Source organism: Neolamprologus multifasciatus, chromosome 1 (genome assembly GCF_963576455.1).
Source record: "Neolamprologus multifasciatus chromosome 1, fNeoMul1.2, whole genome shotgun sequence".
NCBI lineage: Eukaryota > Metazoa > Chordata > Actinopteri > Cichliformes > Cichlidae > Neolamprologus > Neolamprologus multifasciatus.
This window is the reverse complement of record NC_140439.1, coordinates 12,706,268-12,722,389: the sequence shown is the minus strand read 5'-3', so window position 1 is coordinate 12,722,389 and position 16,122 is coordinate 12,706,268. Positions and strand designations below refer to the sequence as shown.

Below are 16,122 nucleotides of genomic sequence, written 5' to 3'. Positions count from 1 at the left end.
CCCACTCTCTCCCCCACGTCTTACTTTCTAGCTCAAGTCCTGCATCATCCGCTGGCAGATTGACAGCTGTGTGTATTCACTCGTGTACCTGTGTGACTCACTGGAGCGCCACAGGCAGATGGGCATGGGGGGGAGGGGGGCATTTACGTATTGTTTTTCCATTATCTTATTGCAACCCATGCTATAAAGCCAGAGGGGTTGCCTAGGAAACTCACATCCGCTCTCGTGGTATATGGCTGTTTGCTTTTGTAAGTGAAATCAGCAGTGGTCATTTCCTCTGTGTAAGAAACAACACTGGCCAGCTGCTGTCAGGGGTCACTCAAAGGAGAATTGATTCATCTTTTTATAACCGACATACGACAGGTTAGCCCTCCCAGACCTAAGGATCTAAGGACTGTGTTTGAAATATCTTTAAGCTTTGAGATAACAAGCAACAAAAAGACATATGTTAGAATTCTAGAAGCTTGAAGAATAGACCTGGTGTTAAAGTCGAACTTGGTCCTGAGTATGCATGAAAGAAGATTTTATTTCCGTTGTCTCTTTCTATGACTGAATGTCAAACAGAGATGACAGCTGTCCCTTAAACGTGCCTGACTTTTCCACTGGCCAGTGATGTGATGGACGTCCATTAAAAAAAAAAGAAAGCAGTCTGATTTTACAGGGTGCCCTTGACACTAATCTGTCTCTGCAGGCTTTACGCTCCACTGCGTCGGCTGATAGCGAACATTAGCTTGACTGAACGCAAACAGAGCGCAGGGGGAAAGCTCAGGTAACTCAGAGACAGAGAAATGTGCGCATGTACATTCAGCTGGTTAATGCAACAGATGGGTAGAAACCTACACCTTTTATCCGCATGTTAACTACACATGTAAGCAAAACAAGTTCAAACATCGGTGGTCAGTAATCTAGATTTGGCAGCTTTATCGATGATTTCAAGTGACTGCAACAAAAAAGGCTTCAAAAAACTAAAATCCACTTAATAGCTTTTGAAGATCTTCATCAAAATTATGGTCAAAATTAGAAATCAACTCTTATCCAACAGTTTTAACAGACACAAAAAATTGTATTATGTATTCTGATGGCAAACAGATCAACAGTTGTTAGGTAAAACATGTTAGTTTCCATGACCTGTTAATGCCAAATGCCCAGTTTGTTTCTGCTATTTGTTTGTGTGCTGATAAAATAACGCAGTGACTCTTTAGTGAAACTCTTTCCAGTAAAAACTGGAAAAAATGATTAAAAAAAAGGGAAATGGAAACCATATGGTTCTTTAAACAAAGCTTAAGTTAATGATTTGTTTTTAAAAGTCGACCTGATAGCTGTGATCCACAGGTGCCACTGCAGAGATGCAAACATGAGTTTGCAATCAGCGTGACAAATGTTAAAACTGCATTAGAGCTCTGATTGAATCCAACAGAAGGAAAACAGAGAAGAAAGAAGAAAAAGTAAAACATCACTGTGTCTGTGCTGCGCTGCTGATCTGATCAAATAATGATGTTGTCCAAGCTAACATTAGAAGCCCCATGGGACTTTTTATAGCACTCAACATGCCACCCACATTAAGACCTTGAATTGCAGCTGGAAAAAGCCAATAAATTGACTTTGTGCTACTTTGTCATTACCATTACCAAGATGAAAAATGATCTGTCAAGATCAACATTACTGAATTATGACGATGTCCTGCATGTACATAATATTATTTACCACATATAGAGCAGGATCTTCAAGGACTTCTGCCATCTATTATACAATCCTATGCCTCCCATTAGATCGCTGAGAATCTCCAACCGTTACGCAACATTAGCATTATGTTATGTCTTACCCAGATAGGACACTCCCTCCTCTGGCGTGATGGTGCCGTACTTCACCATCATTTTGACAAAGTCAATCAGAGTCTTCATGATCGTGATCAGCGTCTCTCTTTCCTGGGTGTCTTGTTCTGCAACAGCAGAGCAGAAGACAAATTGCAAACCGGTGTCTAATAATGGTAACTGCCTACCGTGGCCTTTATGTGACCACATGGTGTTTGACTCTAGGGGTTATAATGATTGGATTATAAATAATTAGTTTTGTGTGTGTGTGTGTATGTGTGTGTGTGTATTTGATCTGCACTTCCTAGATCTGTAAAGGGAAAAATGGTGAACAAAACAAGCTGCACCTCGATCTCTGAAAACAACATCACCAAGATTAACAATCTAACCCTGTTCTCGATCTGAAGAACTGCTAGCTTGGGGTGGAAATATTAAAGATATTTTTGGGTGTGGTCTAACGAATCACAGAGACTTTGTGGACATATTTGTTTTCGTACCTGAGTTGAGACTTTTAAGCAGACGGTAGAAGTTTGGGAAGTACTGCAGGTCCTGGAGCCCATCTTCAGGGCTCACCTCATTGCCATCGTCAGCATCCCTGTCCCAGACGTTGTCCCCATCTTCTTCCGCATCTCTGTCCACCTCGTCTTCAATCTCATCATCCTCCTCATCCTCATCCTCCTCGTAGCGCCTCCTGGGTGGCTCCCATGTGTCCTGAAAGGGTGTTGTTTATTGTTATTGTTGTCATCCTTATTCTTATCATCATTACATTCACCATTTTTTTTTTGGAGGTTTTACCGCATTTGTGTCAGAATCCTCATCATCCTGAGCACCTCTAGCTTCTTGGTCAACGTCCTCAATCTCGTTGTTTTTGGCGTTTTTGGTGATGAGATCCTGGAGAGCCTCTGCCACCTTGTACTCAAGTGTATCTGCCTGATTTTCGGTGATCTATAAGACAGCAAAGTGAAAGAGGCAGGCTGAGAATGATTGTGTGCAGTAAGAAATGGACTGTAAGATGGATACTGGTGGACTGGTGATAAAACTCCATATATCACGTATTGATCACTATCACTGAGCTCTCCATCTCAGGGAGGACTGAAAAAGTTTTTATTGACTGGCAAAAAACAAACAAACAAACAAAAAAGCAATTCACAGCCAAAATGGTGCAAACACAGAACAATTCACACGTCTCTAAATCTTAACCCATGAGGAAGCAGCGAGCGCACAGAGAGGGAGAGAGAGAGAGGGCTCCCGCTGAGAAAATGCCATGCGGCGTGCTGTGCTGAACTGAATGATGGAAGCTTACAACTTACCAGCCCCAGTTTGAGCAGTTTGGAGACGATCCTGTCGAACACTCCCCTGTCGTCTTCCTCATAGATCTTATTCGCAATCTTCTGAACAATGGCATCAGCCGTCAGCGGGGTGCCGTCGATTTGGCGGAAGCTTTCTGGGTCGTCTGAATGGAGAGGACACTCGTGTTATCGTTTGGTAGCTTTCTCGAGACACTTTTTTAGCTGCTTTAATGTGTGCACTACATCGACTAAAGATCCTTTTCTTTCTTCACTTCTTTACTTTGATTCAACTTTTCTGTTTTTCTTTTTTCATTTTCACAATAAAATGTCAAACCTGGACCCGGAAACAAGTCTCTCTTTTATTAGATTTGCTAGTATCCTCACATTCACCATATCTCTGCCTCTATTACTGAGCACGAAATGTGCAATTTTTACAGCTTGTTCTCTTACATAACATCCTCTGCTGCTTCTCAAAGTCCAAAGACAATAAAAATAAGCATCGACAGGATGCTTGCGCCCGCACTGGCCTGAGTGAATCATCGCTGATGCGTTTAGCCTTCAAACACCAGGAACCTATTTTTGCTTCACGCTGTAAAATGAGAAATGAAATCTAGACCACACTTGCCAAATATAGCCACTTGTCATTGTTGGACTTTATGCACAAATCAATAAAGGACGGCGCTCAGTGGTTTGTGTCAGAGTCACCTCACCACAGAGACAGCGCTTATGCTGATGATAAAATTACATGCAGCCAAACGTGTGCACATCTGATAAAGTCCAGTGAGACAAAAAAAACCCAAAAACAAATATAAATGTTTAGAAATGTGTACCGCACTAATATTCAACCATGCCAGGCTATGTGTTCATACAGCTTCCTGTGAAGAGATTAAAGAAGAAGCCAGCACTGTAGCTGAACATAAGCGTTCACAAACGTAGTCAGGGAGAGGATAATCTTTCATGCATTCACATGTTCTCTCTCTGACTCTTGTCTCTGCTCATCCCCATCACACACTCATGTGTTTATCCTGCCTGCTCTTCCTTAAAACGCCTGCCCGGTGTCCTGCCAGCGAAAGGACAGAAGCACGCAGCGTGAAGCCTGCCCGTAGCAAAGGGGCCAAAGTTACAGTGCATGAAATCATGACAGTGTGTACCCTGGTACTTGCCGTAGTCCATCCCGTTCTTGGTGGAGTCATAGTCCTCAGCGAGACGTCGGCTCTTGGTGGAATCTGACTCGTCGGGAATGTACTGATTGTCCTTCTTCTTGGCAGGCACCTCGGTGGTCTCCTTTGATTTCGGGACTTCAGCCAGCGACTTGAGCATGGTGAAGTCATCGTGGTTCTGCTCTGACTCTGTCGGGCAGAGGAAACAAAAAAGGGGGGTAAAGAAAAGTGAGGGCTAAAGATGAACTCATCTTACATTACTGTGGCTGCAGCAGTTTTTCTTCTCAGTACGGATGAATTCTGTTTTACTGGAAGTGCTGCAACATGATTCCACTCGGCAGGCGGAAATAAAGTCATTAATTGATTGGCAATAAGGTTTCGCCTTACCAGCTGACTGTACCGCAGCCTTCACGCTGTCCGCCTCTGCGATCTGAGGAAATTCAAAAAATAATTTCCACTCAGGATATAAGCTCTGATTAATAATGTTTGCCAGGTTAATACCCGGGTTATTTGCCAAGTGGCCATAAAGTTCATTTGTCCGGATATTGGAGGAGAAAGAAGCTTACCTGCTCTTGCAGAGGTCTTTCTTCTGTCAGCTGTCTATTGTACACAGTTTTATCTGAGCCAGGAAAAAAAATGCATGCAGTTACTAAACAGCTGGATTGTCCAGACGTTATTACTGACAAACAGAGACAGATTTGAAATGTTAATATAAAATCAGTGCTGTGATCAGGCAGAAATACTTGTACAGGAGGCTCAAATGAACAGTATAGCAAATAGATATATTTAATATTATAGTGATGCTCATCCTATTCTTAAATTATAATCCCACATAGATTTTGTTATACTCCCTTTGTCCTATATTACAAATAAGCAGCCTGGCTGTCCATGAGGCTCATCTCAGAGCCAAAAAACTGTAACAAGAGAAAAAAAGGTGAAAAACAAAGGACAGGTCACTGTGTTACAAAAGGCTTCTTGACCTTTTAAAGGTCTCCCCAGAACAGTGAAAAGTCACCCAGTACAGGGGTCATTTTAAAAATAAAATACAAACCAATAGATAACTAACAACTGTACAACCAGTAAGATAGTTAAACATGTCTCATTAAAAAAAAAAAAAAACTAACTTTATTGAATAAATGCGTAGCCTTCATGCGTCCCTGCTCTCCTAACTCGCCACCGCACAAGCACAACTTAATCGGATTATCAAACAAAAGATTAAATTGCAGCGAAAATAGACCACAAGCGGCCTAGAGCCAGGCGCCTTTAAAAACACCAGCAGTCAGGCACTGCCGAGCTGGACCTTAACTTTAGGGAGTCCGCTTTTTATTTATTTATATACTCATTATTGTGCTGTTATGATTTATGAATCAACACATTTAAAACTAAATTTAACCTTGAGCTCTAAGACGTATAAAACCCACAGAAATATCAACTTAGTAGGATTCTTTTTTTCTTTTTTTTTTTTACATTTCAACAACCATGTGCTTAAATAAAGACTTCCATTGTGGACTACTTTGTGGCATTTTATAAAATCCCCTAAGCAATCACTGCTCCACCAGCCCGCAGACTATTCTACGAGAATTCCACGATTGATTTCAACTCACCGTCCGCTGAGGCTGGTGTAGGTGTGGGGAAGGCAGATGTCTGGCTCACTACATTCAGGGCGAGAAGCTGGAAAAGGACGAAAAGGCCAACGTGTTTTGACGCCATGGTGATAATAACTTGTCTATCCCTCCTCGGTGTCCCTGCTGTCCGGTTTCCTCCTCCTCAACAAAAGTGCTGAATGTGTGGACAGCTCCGCTGCGCTTCGGCCGGCCGATGGTGCTGAAACTGTCGCCCTGATGAACCCGCTTCTGCCTGACGTACCGGGCGGGGTTGGGGCTGGTCAAGTCTCTCCACTGGAGCTGTTGACGAGCCGCGGTGCTGAAAACAGGTCACGGTCTCTGTAATTATAACCAGATAAGCAGGGAGGCTCTCCAAGCCCCGTGTGAGCTACAGCATCACCTGCTACGGCAGTAAAAGAGCCCACTACAACAAGACCTGCCCCCTTCTGCCTTTACTTAGGAGGAGGAGGGGGAGAGAGAGGGAGGGAGGAAGAGGAGTTAAACACTGTAAAAAGTGTTGATGTGCACGTGAAGTCCATCTGCATATCCTATAAGATCTCCATTAATAATGCGTGGAAGCAAGGGCGATAGTTTCACACACACTGCTGCAAAACGTGAGAACAGGTTAAGATTCTGCTGTGTGGATATTTGAGGAGTTTATGATCATCAACCATGCGGTGATGCTTTTAGTGGGGAAAAATCATCTAAAACACGCGAGACTGCGCTGATAGTAAAGAATATTTATGCAAGATCAGATAGTCAATTGATAACACATAAAACTGAAGAGAAGACGAAGCAAAGCCGTAAAGCTGAGTATGATTTTTTTGCAGCACATGAGCAGTGGGGGGTGACCCCGCCCACTCCGTGCGTCATCCACAACCTGCGTCATGGTTGTAGATCTTCTTCATGTCAATAGCAACCGCTATTAAAACAGCATTTGAGGACATAAACAAAGGGTGCACACACACATCAGGCTCGCTTTATGACCGCTGTCCTTTGGCAGCTAATTAGATTTAGGCTTGTTTCATGAAGGAACCAGCAGGTGGTTTGAAGTGGTATAACAAAATGAAATACTTGGATTTTAAAGTTCTTGCGAAAAAAAAAAGAAAAAGAAAAAAAATGAGTGCAGGAGATAAACTTCATTCGTTTTGCACTTAATAGTTCAAATGGTTCATCCAAAAATCAGATGTCATCCTGAAAGCTGTCGGTCTGCAGCGCACTCATATTTCACATGTCACAGTGTGAAAGCAGCGGGCTGTCTGGATGCAACCAGACAGTCATTAGGAGCATATGAGCTGGATGATGTGGCCTGTCACTGCTAATCCTCCGGCTTTAGCTTAAAGTGCATCCCGGTCAATAATTGGACAATTCTTCTTCATGTCACATCATTCATGTTTGTTGGTTTGACAAGCTTCAATATTATTCTTTAGGTTGGCAAACAGCTGCCTTTCTCCCCTCACAGGACATTAGGAGGGAACCTATGAGATCTCTTCCTTGTTAATATTTGGCGCTACTGGTTTATGTGTTTGCCTGTTGTTAAAATTGCTTGCTTTTTGTTGAATTATATATATAAAAAAATACAACACAGTAATGCCAATATATGATGTGGTATAGGTCAATATTCTTTTTTTCCCTCTCACATATTGGTTTGTTGGGAAAAGCAGGTGTTCATTTATTGCCAACATTATCAAAATGTAAACATAATATCTAGTTTGTGTTCATAAAATATTTAATTTTCTTAGGCTTAAACTGAGAGGAATCATTTTTAACAGTAAACAGTATGCACAGTACTGTGCAAAGACATATGTTTTTATATTTTTCTTGGAAAATAGGTAATAGGTGTCATAGTTTATTAAAACATGAAATCATACATTGAACTACAGCATTTGAGAGTTTGTACAAGTCTTCAAAAAAGCTTAAAAGTCAGCATTTGACCACCTTTTTTCTTCAACACACTGTGAACTCACTTAGACAAGCTTATTCGTCATGTCTTCAAGTAGTCTTCAGGAATAGTTCTCCAGGCTACTTGAAGGACATTCAAAGCTCTTCTTTGGATGTGTGTACCTTTTGTTCTGTTATCTGTCAGGATGATCCCACACTGTATGTTGAGGTCTGGGCTCTGGGGAGGCCAATTTGTGACCGTGTGTTTTTATCAAGATATGCTTTTACTGCATTGATACTTTGTTTGGGATCATTGTTAAAAAAGAATCTGTTCCCTGTTGTCCTTCCACAGAGATCATTTGTGACAAGGCTTCAGCAAACAGTAGATGAATCAAATGAAGCATCTCTCGGGTATTTTTCAGGTCTTTCTTTTCCTCTTAAAGACACGACTTTCAGGTACTGTTCATTTACTGTAAATGTCGGTGTACTGCTTCCTCTTCTGTCCTCCACTTGTCCAGTTTACTGAAAATGTTCAAGGACACGCTGCACACTATATTGAGAAATGCCAAATAAAAAAATGATCAGGTACAAGGACCGGACTGAAAATGAGTAACAAAGCAACCAATGTCCAAAGAAGAACTTTGAATGACCTTTAGAAAGCCCACAGAACTATTACTATATTAACCATTTGACAAAAGCAAATAATGAAAAACTGAGGAGTGTCTCAAGACTTCTGAATAGAATTGTATGGGCTGGGTGAAAAAACAAAGTTACAGAGATTAACAAAGATGTGGTCCGTTTACCTGTGCAGCACAGCTGTTATACTGTATTGCAGTTTAATGTGAGTTTTAGTTCTCTGTCTTCTATTTGAGGGCATCTTATTAGTTTTTCTTATCACTTTTATTCATCACAGTGCAGATGCTTTAAAGCTGTAGCACTGACCCTACATCACGGTGCTCATTGCGGTACAAAATAAGATGTTTTCCACCTGCTGTGGGACGACTGCACTTCCTGTCCTCTGGCTGCGTCAGCAGTCTCTGAACAGGAGCGCTGCCAACACCAGATTATACAGTATGCTACAGTCTAACAGACCCCCCCAGTCAATATGATTTAATCATCAAAGCAATGAAAAGAAGAGACTGAGGATGTACAACAATCACTTTATTTTGCTCATAACTGCAAAAGAAAGTAACAACAGCTATTTTGATTTTTTTTCTACAATCCCCCATATTTGATTTACCCCAACAAACCTTTTATCCTCTTATCTGTTAATTGGCATGGACAAAAAAAGTAGTACACTAGTGACACCTTGTGTGTGGTAGCTCTAATTACACCCACCGTCCTTAATCCCATAACCCATAACTATTCTGAAACCCAGCACTCATCTCGTTTTCAAGTAAGTTACTGATTCAGAAATACTTTTCATTTTGCACATTTTTTGAAAAAGACAATTGTACACATGAGCCAGATGTTTTCTGCTGTATTTGTGGATGCTTCACAAAAAACAGGGACAGTGACAGATTTTATTTAAAAAAAAAAAAAAAAAGCTATACTCTGCTTATTTTGGTACTGAGACACCAGAATCACATTGATGACTGCCACTTCTGCTAACTTGCCATCAGCTCTGAGACCCGAAGATCTGAAGATGTTTTGTCTCCATCGATCTAGTAATGAAGACTTTAAAGTTTGCTTTTAGAGGCATTGTTAGAAAGATCTAATTCCATTATTTGAAATGGACGATGTCTCTGTCTATAGCTGAGGTTCTTTTGTGGTCAGTGAGTTGTGAGCATGATGCAGATGAGTGGAGGCTGACAGGTCAAAAGCCAGCCTTAAATGTGTTCTTCTGCATAATGGCAATTACAGTGTCAGTCTGTGCCAGCTGGTCATTCTGTCCAATTAAAAGAAACCTGTAAAAATATGCAAATTGTGTTGGAGAAGCTGAAATATAACAAGCACAAGTGAATTGTATGTGGAAAAAAACTGATTGGGATTTTGTGACAAAGCAGAAAGTGATTGAATACTTTTATTAGAAATTTTATTTTGTGATGCAAAATATTTCCAACCATTTATGGAAAATACTCAGTAGGAAAAATATCTATGTCCATATTTCTGACGTATTATTCCAAGAAGAGAAGGAAAAAATGAAACTGTACTTGACTCAGCTCCAAATGTACAATTAGAGTACAACTGGTAAAGATGACTCAATGCAAGTATAGTTGAACATTTTATTACTCTCTGCTATCTTATTTTCTTGGAGCAACTTGGAGCAACTGTAAGCATCCTCTGGCCCCAGGGCAGCTGTGGCTACAATGTAGCTTGCCATCACCAGTGTGTGAATATGTGTGTGAATGGGTGGATGACTGAATGTAGTGTAAAGCGCTTTGGGGTCCATAGGGACTAAGTAAAAAGCGCTATACAAATACAGGACATTTACCATTTATTCTGATTCTGGTTTTGAACAACGCATAAGATTATAAAAAGTATATACAAAAGCTTTTTACTGCATTACTTCAGTGATGTATAGTGAATATGCTGCCATCGTGTGTTTGTTGAATAAAACACAATTCATGTTATTTTTTGCCATTCATGCTAAACAGAGCTATATGAGCCTGAAATGAGCTTTTCACTTTGATTTTTTCATTATGAAAATATAAAGTATGGTTTTGTTGTTCACTGAAAGCCTTACAGGTCTTATCAACTGTGATCAGTGACTAATCTCAACTAACCAGTAACTAATCTCTGCTGAATTACCTGTAGCAAAGTCCTAAAATCATGCAATTTTTTAAATTAGTGTTTAAAAATGAAATATTTTTCTTGTTTTTAAATTTGGAGTATAACTTTATGATCCATATATTGCTGTCTAATAAATATTTAAAATAGCAAAGAAGTTTAAGGTGAGTTCCAATGTGGGCTGCCCCCAATTCAGGACTGCACTCAACATCTTGGACCCACAAACAATGGTTAAAATGTATAAACGCTAATGTGACAGAGTCGGAGTGTCTTTCTTCTTGGGTCCTGTGGATCGAGTCCACCACGGCTCACAAACATTCTGAGGAAAATCATGGGGAGTTTTTTAAACAGCCTAAATATAAATCTAGTAAGAAGTCCTCACTTACAAGTGATTCTCAGAGAAACGTTGAACTAGAAAGGGTCTGAAACTCCTGTGACACATTCATTCTTTCAGCTGTTTGGTTAAAAAAGGAAAGCACGGGGTTACCAACACAGTTATCTATTTACATGCTATTGATTATGATTACATTTTTTTTTTTACTGTGCAGTTGTAATGTTGGTAGCTTTGCATGCCCCTTGTGTTCAACCCCAGCTACACTTAGAGACATCCTCACTGCCTCCAACATGAGCGTCCCTCATGGCAGGTTTACCTGGAGGCACAACTAACTGGGGAAATCTCTGGTGTCTGATGGGTGCTGTAGATAACTGCTGTGGATGAGGAGAAAAGACCCCAGCTGGACCCCGAGATTTCAGTGATACAAACCAAGGTCTGATCAGCATGTAATGGGCCAAAAGGCTGAAACATCCAATTATGCTGAGGAACACAACTGAGGATCTCACCCTAACATTTGTGACTGGCTAATGGAGCATTAACCTTGTGCGGTGGTCCTTCAAAGCACATGGCACTGCTACTGTCTTGTCCTATACTTCAAAAACGTAGTACTTTGATATCAATGTGGAAAATAGTTCTGCATTCAAGTCACACCAGCTACGCTGAGGAAGTTTGCTGAATTCACCGTCACGGGGTGTAGCAAGTTGCAGGAGTCAAGTGCAAGACTCACTGATAGGCTGACCTATTATTAGTCCAAATAAAAGTCCAAAACAACAACACAAACAATAAATTCAAACACTTCAAGAGAAACAGAGAACACACCAGGGGGAGACATAGTGACAAAGGTAAGGCTGTATATAGACACCCAGGGCAATCAAGAAAACTGGAAAACAGCTTAAACTAATCCCAAGGACAGCAAGACAGAGAAAGTTAAAACTAGCAAAACTAACAAAGCTCCTACTAGAGGCAAAACCCTAACATACATAACCTTGACACAGAAAGACATGGACAGAAGGTCAGGAAAAAAACAAACACCAACCAGAAAACTAATGGAAATAAACAGGACCTGAAACAAAGAACTGAAGTCTCAAGATAGTAAGGAACATGAAAATCAAATGGAAAACAAACACACTGAAAACCAAACAGAACATGAAATAATAAACACAGGTTCAAAGTAAAAATGACCCAAAACAAAAACAAATATCACATCTCTGACCTGGGTGCATGACATACCTCTTTTTATAAGCGTGCAAGGCGTGCACTTCCAGTGAAGTGCGTGACAATGCGAGACTGTTAAAGTGCTGTATTTGGTTGTGTAATCACTCCGCTCATTTGAAAGTCCACAGGATATTTTTCCGATTGCCAAATATCTTACTGCTGCGATCGCTTCCATTTTTAGCGTTGTAGTGTTATTGCACTGGGTGAGAGAGATGTGAGAGCCTCTCTGCAGAAATTCATCAAAACCATTATTTTGACGGTCTCACCAACTGCGCGTCATCCACAATTTTCTCCGCTTTGTATGAAGAGTGAAGGTCTTAAAAGTTCTCTTCTCTGCTCCTGATAGTTTTCCCACCTTTTGTTGTTATGAGCTATGTGTTTTAAATAACTGTTATATTTCTCAACACTGTGGGGAAATTCTCAGAAAACATCGTAATTCAAAGAGTTTTCTGAGAATTTCGTCTCCTCGCCTTGGGACTACAGGCACAAATGTTTAGCTGCTAATGCATCCTTGAGCCAACTACTCTGACAGAAGTAAGATCACGTGACGCAGTTTATCAGGGCCTCAAAAGGCCTTAGCCCATGCAATATTCATCCTTTAAACCGTCTGTGGTTTGAATCAAAGATTTCTCTTGAGTACGTTCAACGTGCTGTTTATTAATGCATTTCTAAGAAAGCCAGTAGTTGGCGTTGCACGTTTGTACCTAGAGGCCGGATCTGACATCGTTGTTTGAGCCTGTGTTTGGGGAGAAGAGGTGCTGAGGAGCAAGCTGACCTGGTATTTATTTGTTTTTTTCCTCTGTTTGCAAATGCCATCTGACTCTCTTTTGTGAGGGCCTGAACAGAGCCATTCTCTGGAGAACAAAATAGATGGAAAGACATGAAGTCTCTGCTCATGTAAGACCCAGGGGGAAACTGTTGAGACTTCAAAGTCAGTTCAGCTCAATCCAATCCACAGAGGCACTGCTTTTGATATGTCATCTGTTTACAGCCTCCTTCAAACAGACTGCCAGGGAAACACTTCATTTATCTTTTCTTTCTTTCTTTTTTTATTTTTAAGAGAACCTCCCCCTGTGGTTATGTGGGACAAACAACTGGTTGCATGTCTCAAATATAATTTTTTAATTCACTTTCCCATCTGTGACATGTGTAAATAGGGATTCTGTTGTCCCATTTGAGTAAAAGCTTTGACATTAGCTGCACTGCTTTTTGTAACTGGCAGCCCTCACATTTAGCCAAAGTACTAACATGTGTAGGAAGTTATTTCACCACTAGAGGTCTACGCTTTCCTTCCATCCACAGGAGTGCTGGGGAGGACCGACAAGAGCGGACAGAAAAAGGCACCGAAAACCTGAAGCAATCTCTGCTAATGGAAGGTAATTGTGGGTGAAATGTCACTGCATATGCTGTATGTGTTCCTCATAAACCTTTTGAAGGGTCATATGTTTTTCAGTGGAGAAAATGTGAATTTCCAGTGGAATTATCAGCTGTGGGATCTCTTTATAACCAGCTGACATTAAGATATAATGCTGCTGACTTCTTCTTCACCCTCTGATCCTTTGAAGACGGCGCTCAGGAAGTTCATTAAGCCACAGGGCGTTTTACATCACCGAGCTTTCTGTGTTTTCTCCTCCTTCTTGAACTTTTGACCTTCTAACGAGAGAATATCTCATTAGTTTTGAGGTTTTGCTTACATTTACTGTTCTTCTGCATATTAGATAATTTAACACAAGTGCTCTTCTGAGGCAGTTAGTAGTATGTCTGTGGTTCTGGAAGGTTTTTATCAAAGTCTGAGAAATGACTTTACAAGGGGGTTTTTTTTGCCCTGGGTTTGGGGACTGCATTACAAACTTCATTTTTGCTAGATGTTTATATGAATTCATTGGAGGCGGTTCGGGTTCAAAGAAAAGACCATTTTGGTGGCATTCTGGGAAATGTCACATTCAATGTTTTTAAAGCTTGACCCACACAAGAGGCCGAAAGTCAGCCGAAAGTCAAGACTGACCCAGTTACAGCCGGGTCCGTCTTGACCACAGGATCTACTTAAAGTTTAAGATAAAGTTTGAATTAGGGTTAAAGGACAAGTTAGATATTTTGAGAATTAAAACAAAAATCTGTTACAGAGAGTTACATGAGATGACTAATTATTATAAATCGGCCTCTATGAGCCAATGGAAGGAAATCCACAAAAACGTAGAGAAGAGGCGCACGTGCGCGTACGTGTGTGCGGTCTTTTTTTCCTGTAGCAGTTCTTTAATTCAAACTAGTCAACATTATAAATTATGCGTCCACTTTTATCTCCCGGTTTCATATCCAGACTGTTTGATTTAAGAATCTGGAAACAGCTGAAGGTTTTGTGCAATGGCGGGAATTAGAAGAACAAAGATTTATAGATGTAATGGAAGTTTATGGTGAATGACATGAAAGTAAGTATCCAGTAACAATAGCTGCATGACTATTTCAACGTCTGGATCTGACTGACAGCGAGTGCAAACGGGTGAACATTGGGTGAGTGGTCTCCTTGTTCTGTGTTTTCTGTAAGAGAACACAGACATAAAACTGGACTTCTTCTCTACTGGCTGCCAGAGTTACGCTGCTGGAGTCACACCAAACCACCAGTAATATGTTTTCCTGGCCTGGGGAGCAGAACAGAGGCAGAGGGCATCTAATGAACCAGAAATAACAAATCACTGAATTCTCTGGACATTTCAAAACATGTGCAGATTTGTGTCTGGCATGCATCTGGGTCAAATGGACAAGAAAGTCCCCCCGTATACTTCCCCTTAAAAGAGCTATTCTAGTTTAAAAGAGAGTAACTGGTTAGCAATCAAGCAAATCATTGTTTTCCTTTTTCAGTTGACTACGACGTGAGTCACGGGAGAAAATTAGCGTTATGACTGCCAACATGAGGGAACAAACTCGTGTTTCCTAAAAGCTTTCCCAGCCCACGTGGAGCTTTTGTTGTCAGGAAAAAATGCAAAATAATGATTTAAAGAAATCTTTAATAAAGGACACGTGTTACACCCTTGTTGAGAAGATTGACACAGATACATAATACATACCAGGTCATTATTGGTCTTATGTACAAACACTACACAACGTTATTCAAGCGGATCCCATACAAGCACACGCAGCCATTCTCTCATATACGCACACATGCAACCACACATAGAAAGACTGATTACTACAACTGATTATCTTCCATATCCAAATATACCTACTGCAAGTTTTTTTTTGGCCATTGGTACAGTACACTTTTGCACACAAAGAGGATGTAAAATGCATACAATGTGAAACAGGCTGTCTTAGCGTGCAGAAAGGATTCCACTGAGTGTAAAGACAGTCCAAAAAAAAAAAAAAAAAAAAATCCCTCATTGAATCATAACAGCAGGATGTTACAACAACCTCCGTGGAAATCGATGCGGAAGAAACAGGAAGACGAGAGCAATAAGAGGATGTGGCAGTCAAGTGAAAAGGACATACAAAGGAGCAAAGGGAGAAAGAGCTTGAGGTGAAAGGGGTCAAGTGCAAGAGGTTAAAGCGTTCCTTCGTCCAGCAGTTTGTTGATGCCATTGCAGATCTTCCTCAGAGAGAGTCTGTACTCCTCTCCGTCTCCGTACAGCTCGGCCAGGAACTCCCCGTGGGCAAAATGGTTGAAAACATGATCGATGCGGGCATGTGAACGTGCGGTCAGGTGCTGCTCGACCAAGGCGTGAAGCAGGTCCCTGCACTCTAGCAGAAGCTCTGACAGAATATTCCGGTCAAAGGTGTACTCCACCTCGTAGAATGACACCGCCGTCATGGCCGCCTGGTTCATCTTCTTCTTGAAGCGCTCCACTGTGTCCAGCTCATCCGGGCTGAACTGGTGGTTACGGTATAAGATGCCAATCTTCAGAGCAATCTTGATGACGTCCTTGATGATCTTGTGGGCCTCCTTCTTGCTCTTGGTGAACTCCCGACTCGCCTTGTAGAGCTCGTCCAAGATCTCACTGCTGGTATCATCCGTCAGCATGTTAGCCACCACCATGGTGGCCATCTTACTCAGGATCTTCTTCTGAGCCTGCAGAGCCAGGGAACGGGAGTTGAAGCTCTCCTGCC

At 41.2% G+C, this 16,122-nt stretch overlaps 2 protein-coding genes across 3 annotated transcripts in view; both read right to left on the bottom strand.

Moving 5' to 3' along the window:
* Positions 1 to 5,999, bottom strand: part of scg3 (secretogranin III) — a 13,235-nt gene extending 7,236 nt beyond the window's left edge. The window contains exons 1-8 of one of the 2 annotated variants that reach the window (XM_085156862.1): positions 5,865 to 5,999; positions 4,827 to 4,879; positions 4,648 to 4,690; positions 4,252 to 4,449; positions 3,122 to 3,264; positions 2,607 to 2,756; positions 2,309 to 2,522; positions 1,823 to 1,939 (exon numbers count right to left, since the gene is read on the bottom strand). In XM_085156862.1, coding sequence (XP_085012988.1) covers positions 1,823 to 1,939; positions 2,309 to 2,522; positions 2,607 to 2,756; positions 3,122 to 3,264; positions 4,252 to 4,449; positions 4,648 to 4,690; positions 4,827 to 4,879; positions 5,865 to 5,970 — 1,024 coding nt within the window. In that variant the 5' untranslated portion in view covers positions 5,971 to 5,999. The remainder of the gene's footprint in view (positions 1 to 1,822; positions 1,940 to 2,308; positions 2,523 to 2,606; positions 2,757 to 3,121; positions 3,265 to 4,251; positions 4,450 to 4,647; positions 4,691 to 4,826; positions 4,880 to 5,864) is intronic. The other variant, XM_085156871.1, reaches the window with a different exon arrangement.
* tnfaip8l3 (tumor necrosis factor, alpha-induced protein 8-like 3) overlaps positions 5,865 to 16,122 on the bottom strand; it is a 29,525-nt gene continuing 19,267 nt past the window's right edge. The window contains exon 2 of the mRNA XM_085156895.1: positions 5,865 to 16,122. Coding sequence (XP_085013021.1) covers positions 15,560 to 16,122 — 563 coding nt within the window. The 3' untranslated portion in view covers positions 5,865 to 15,559.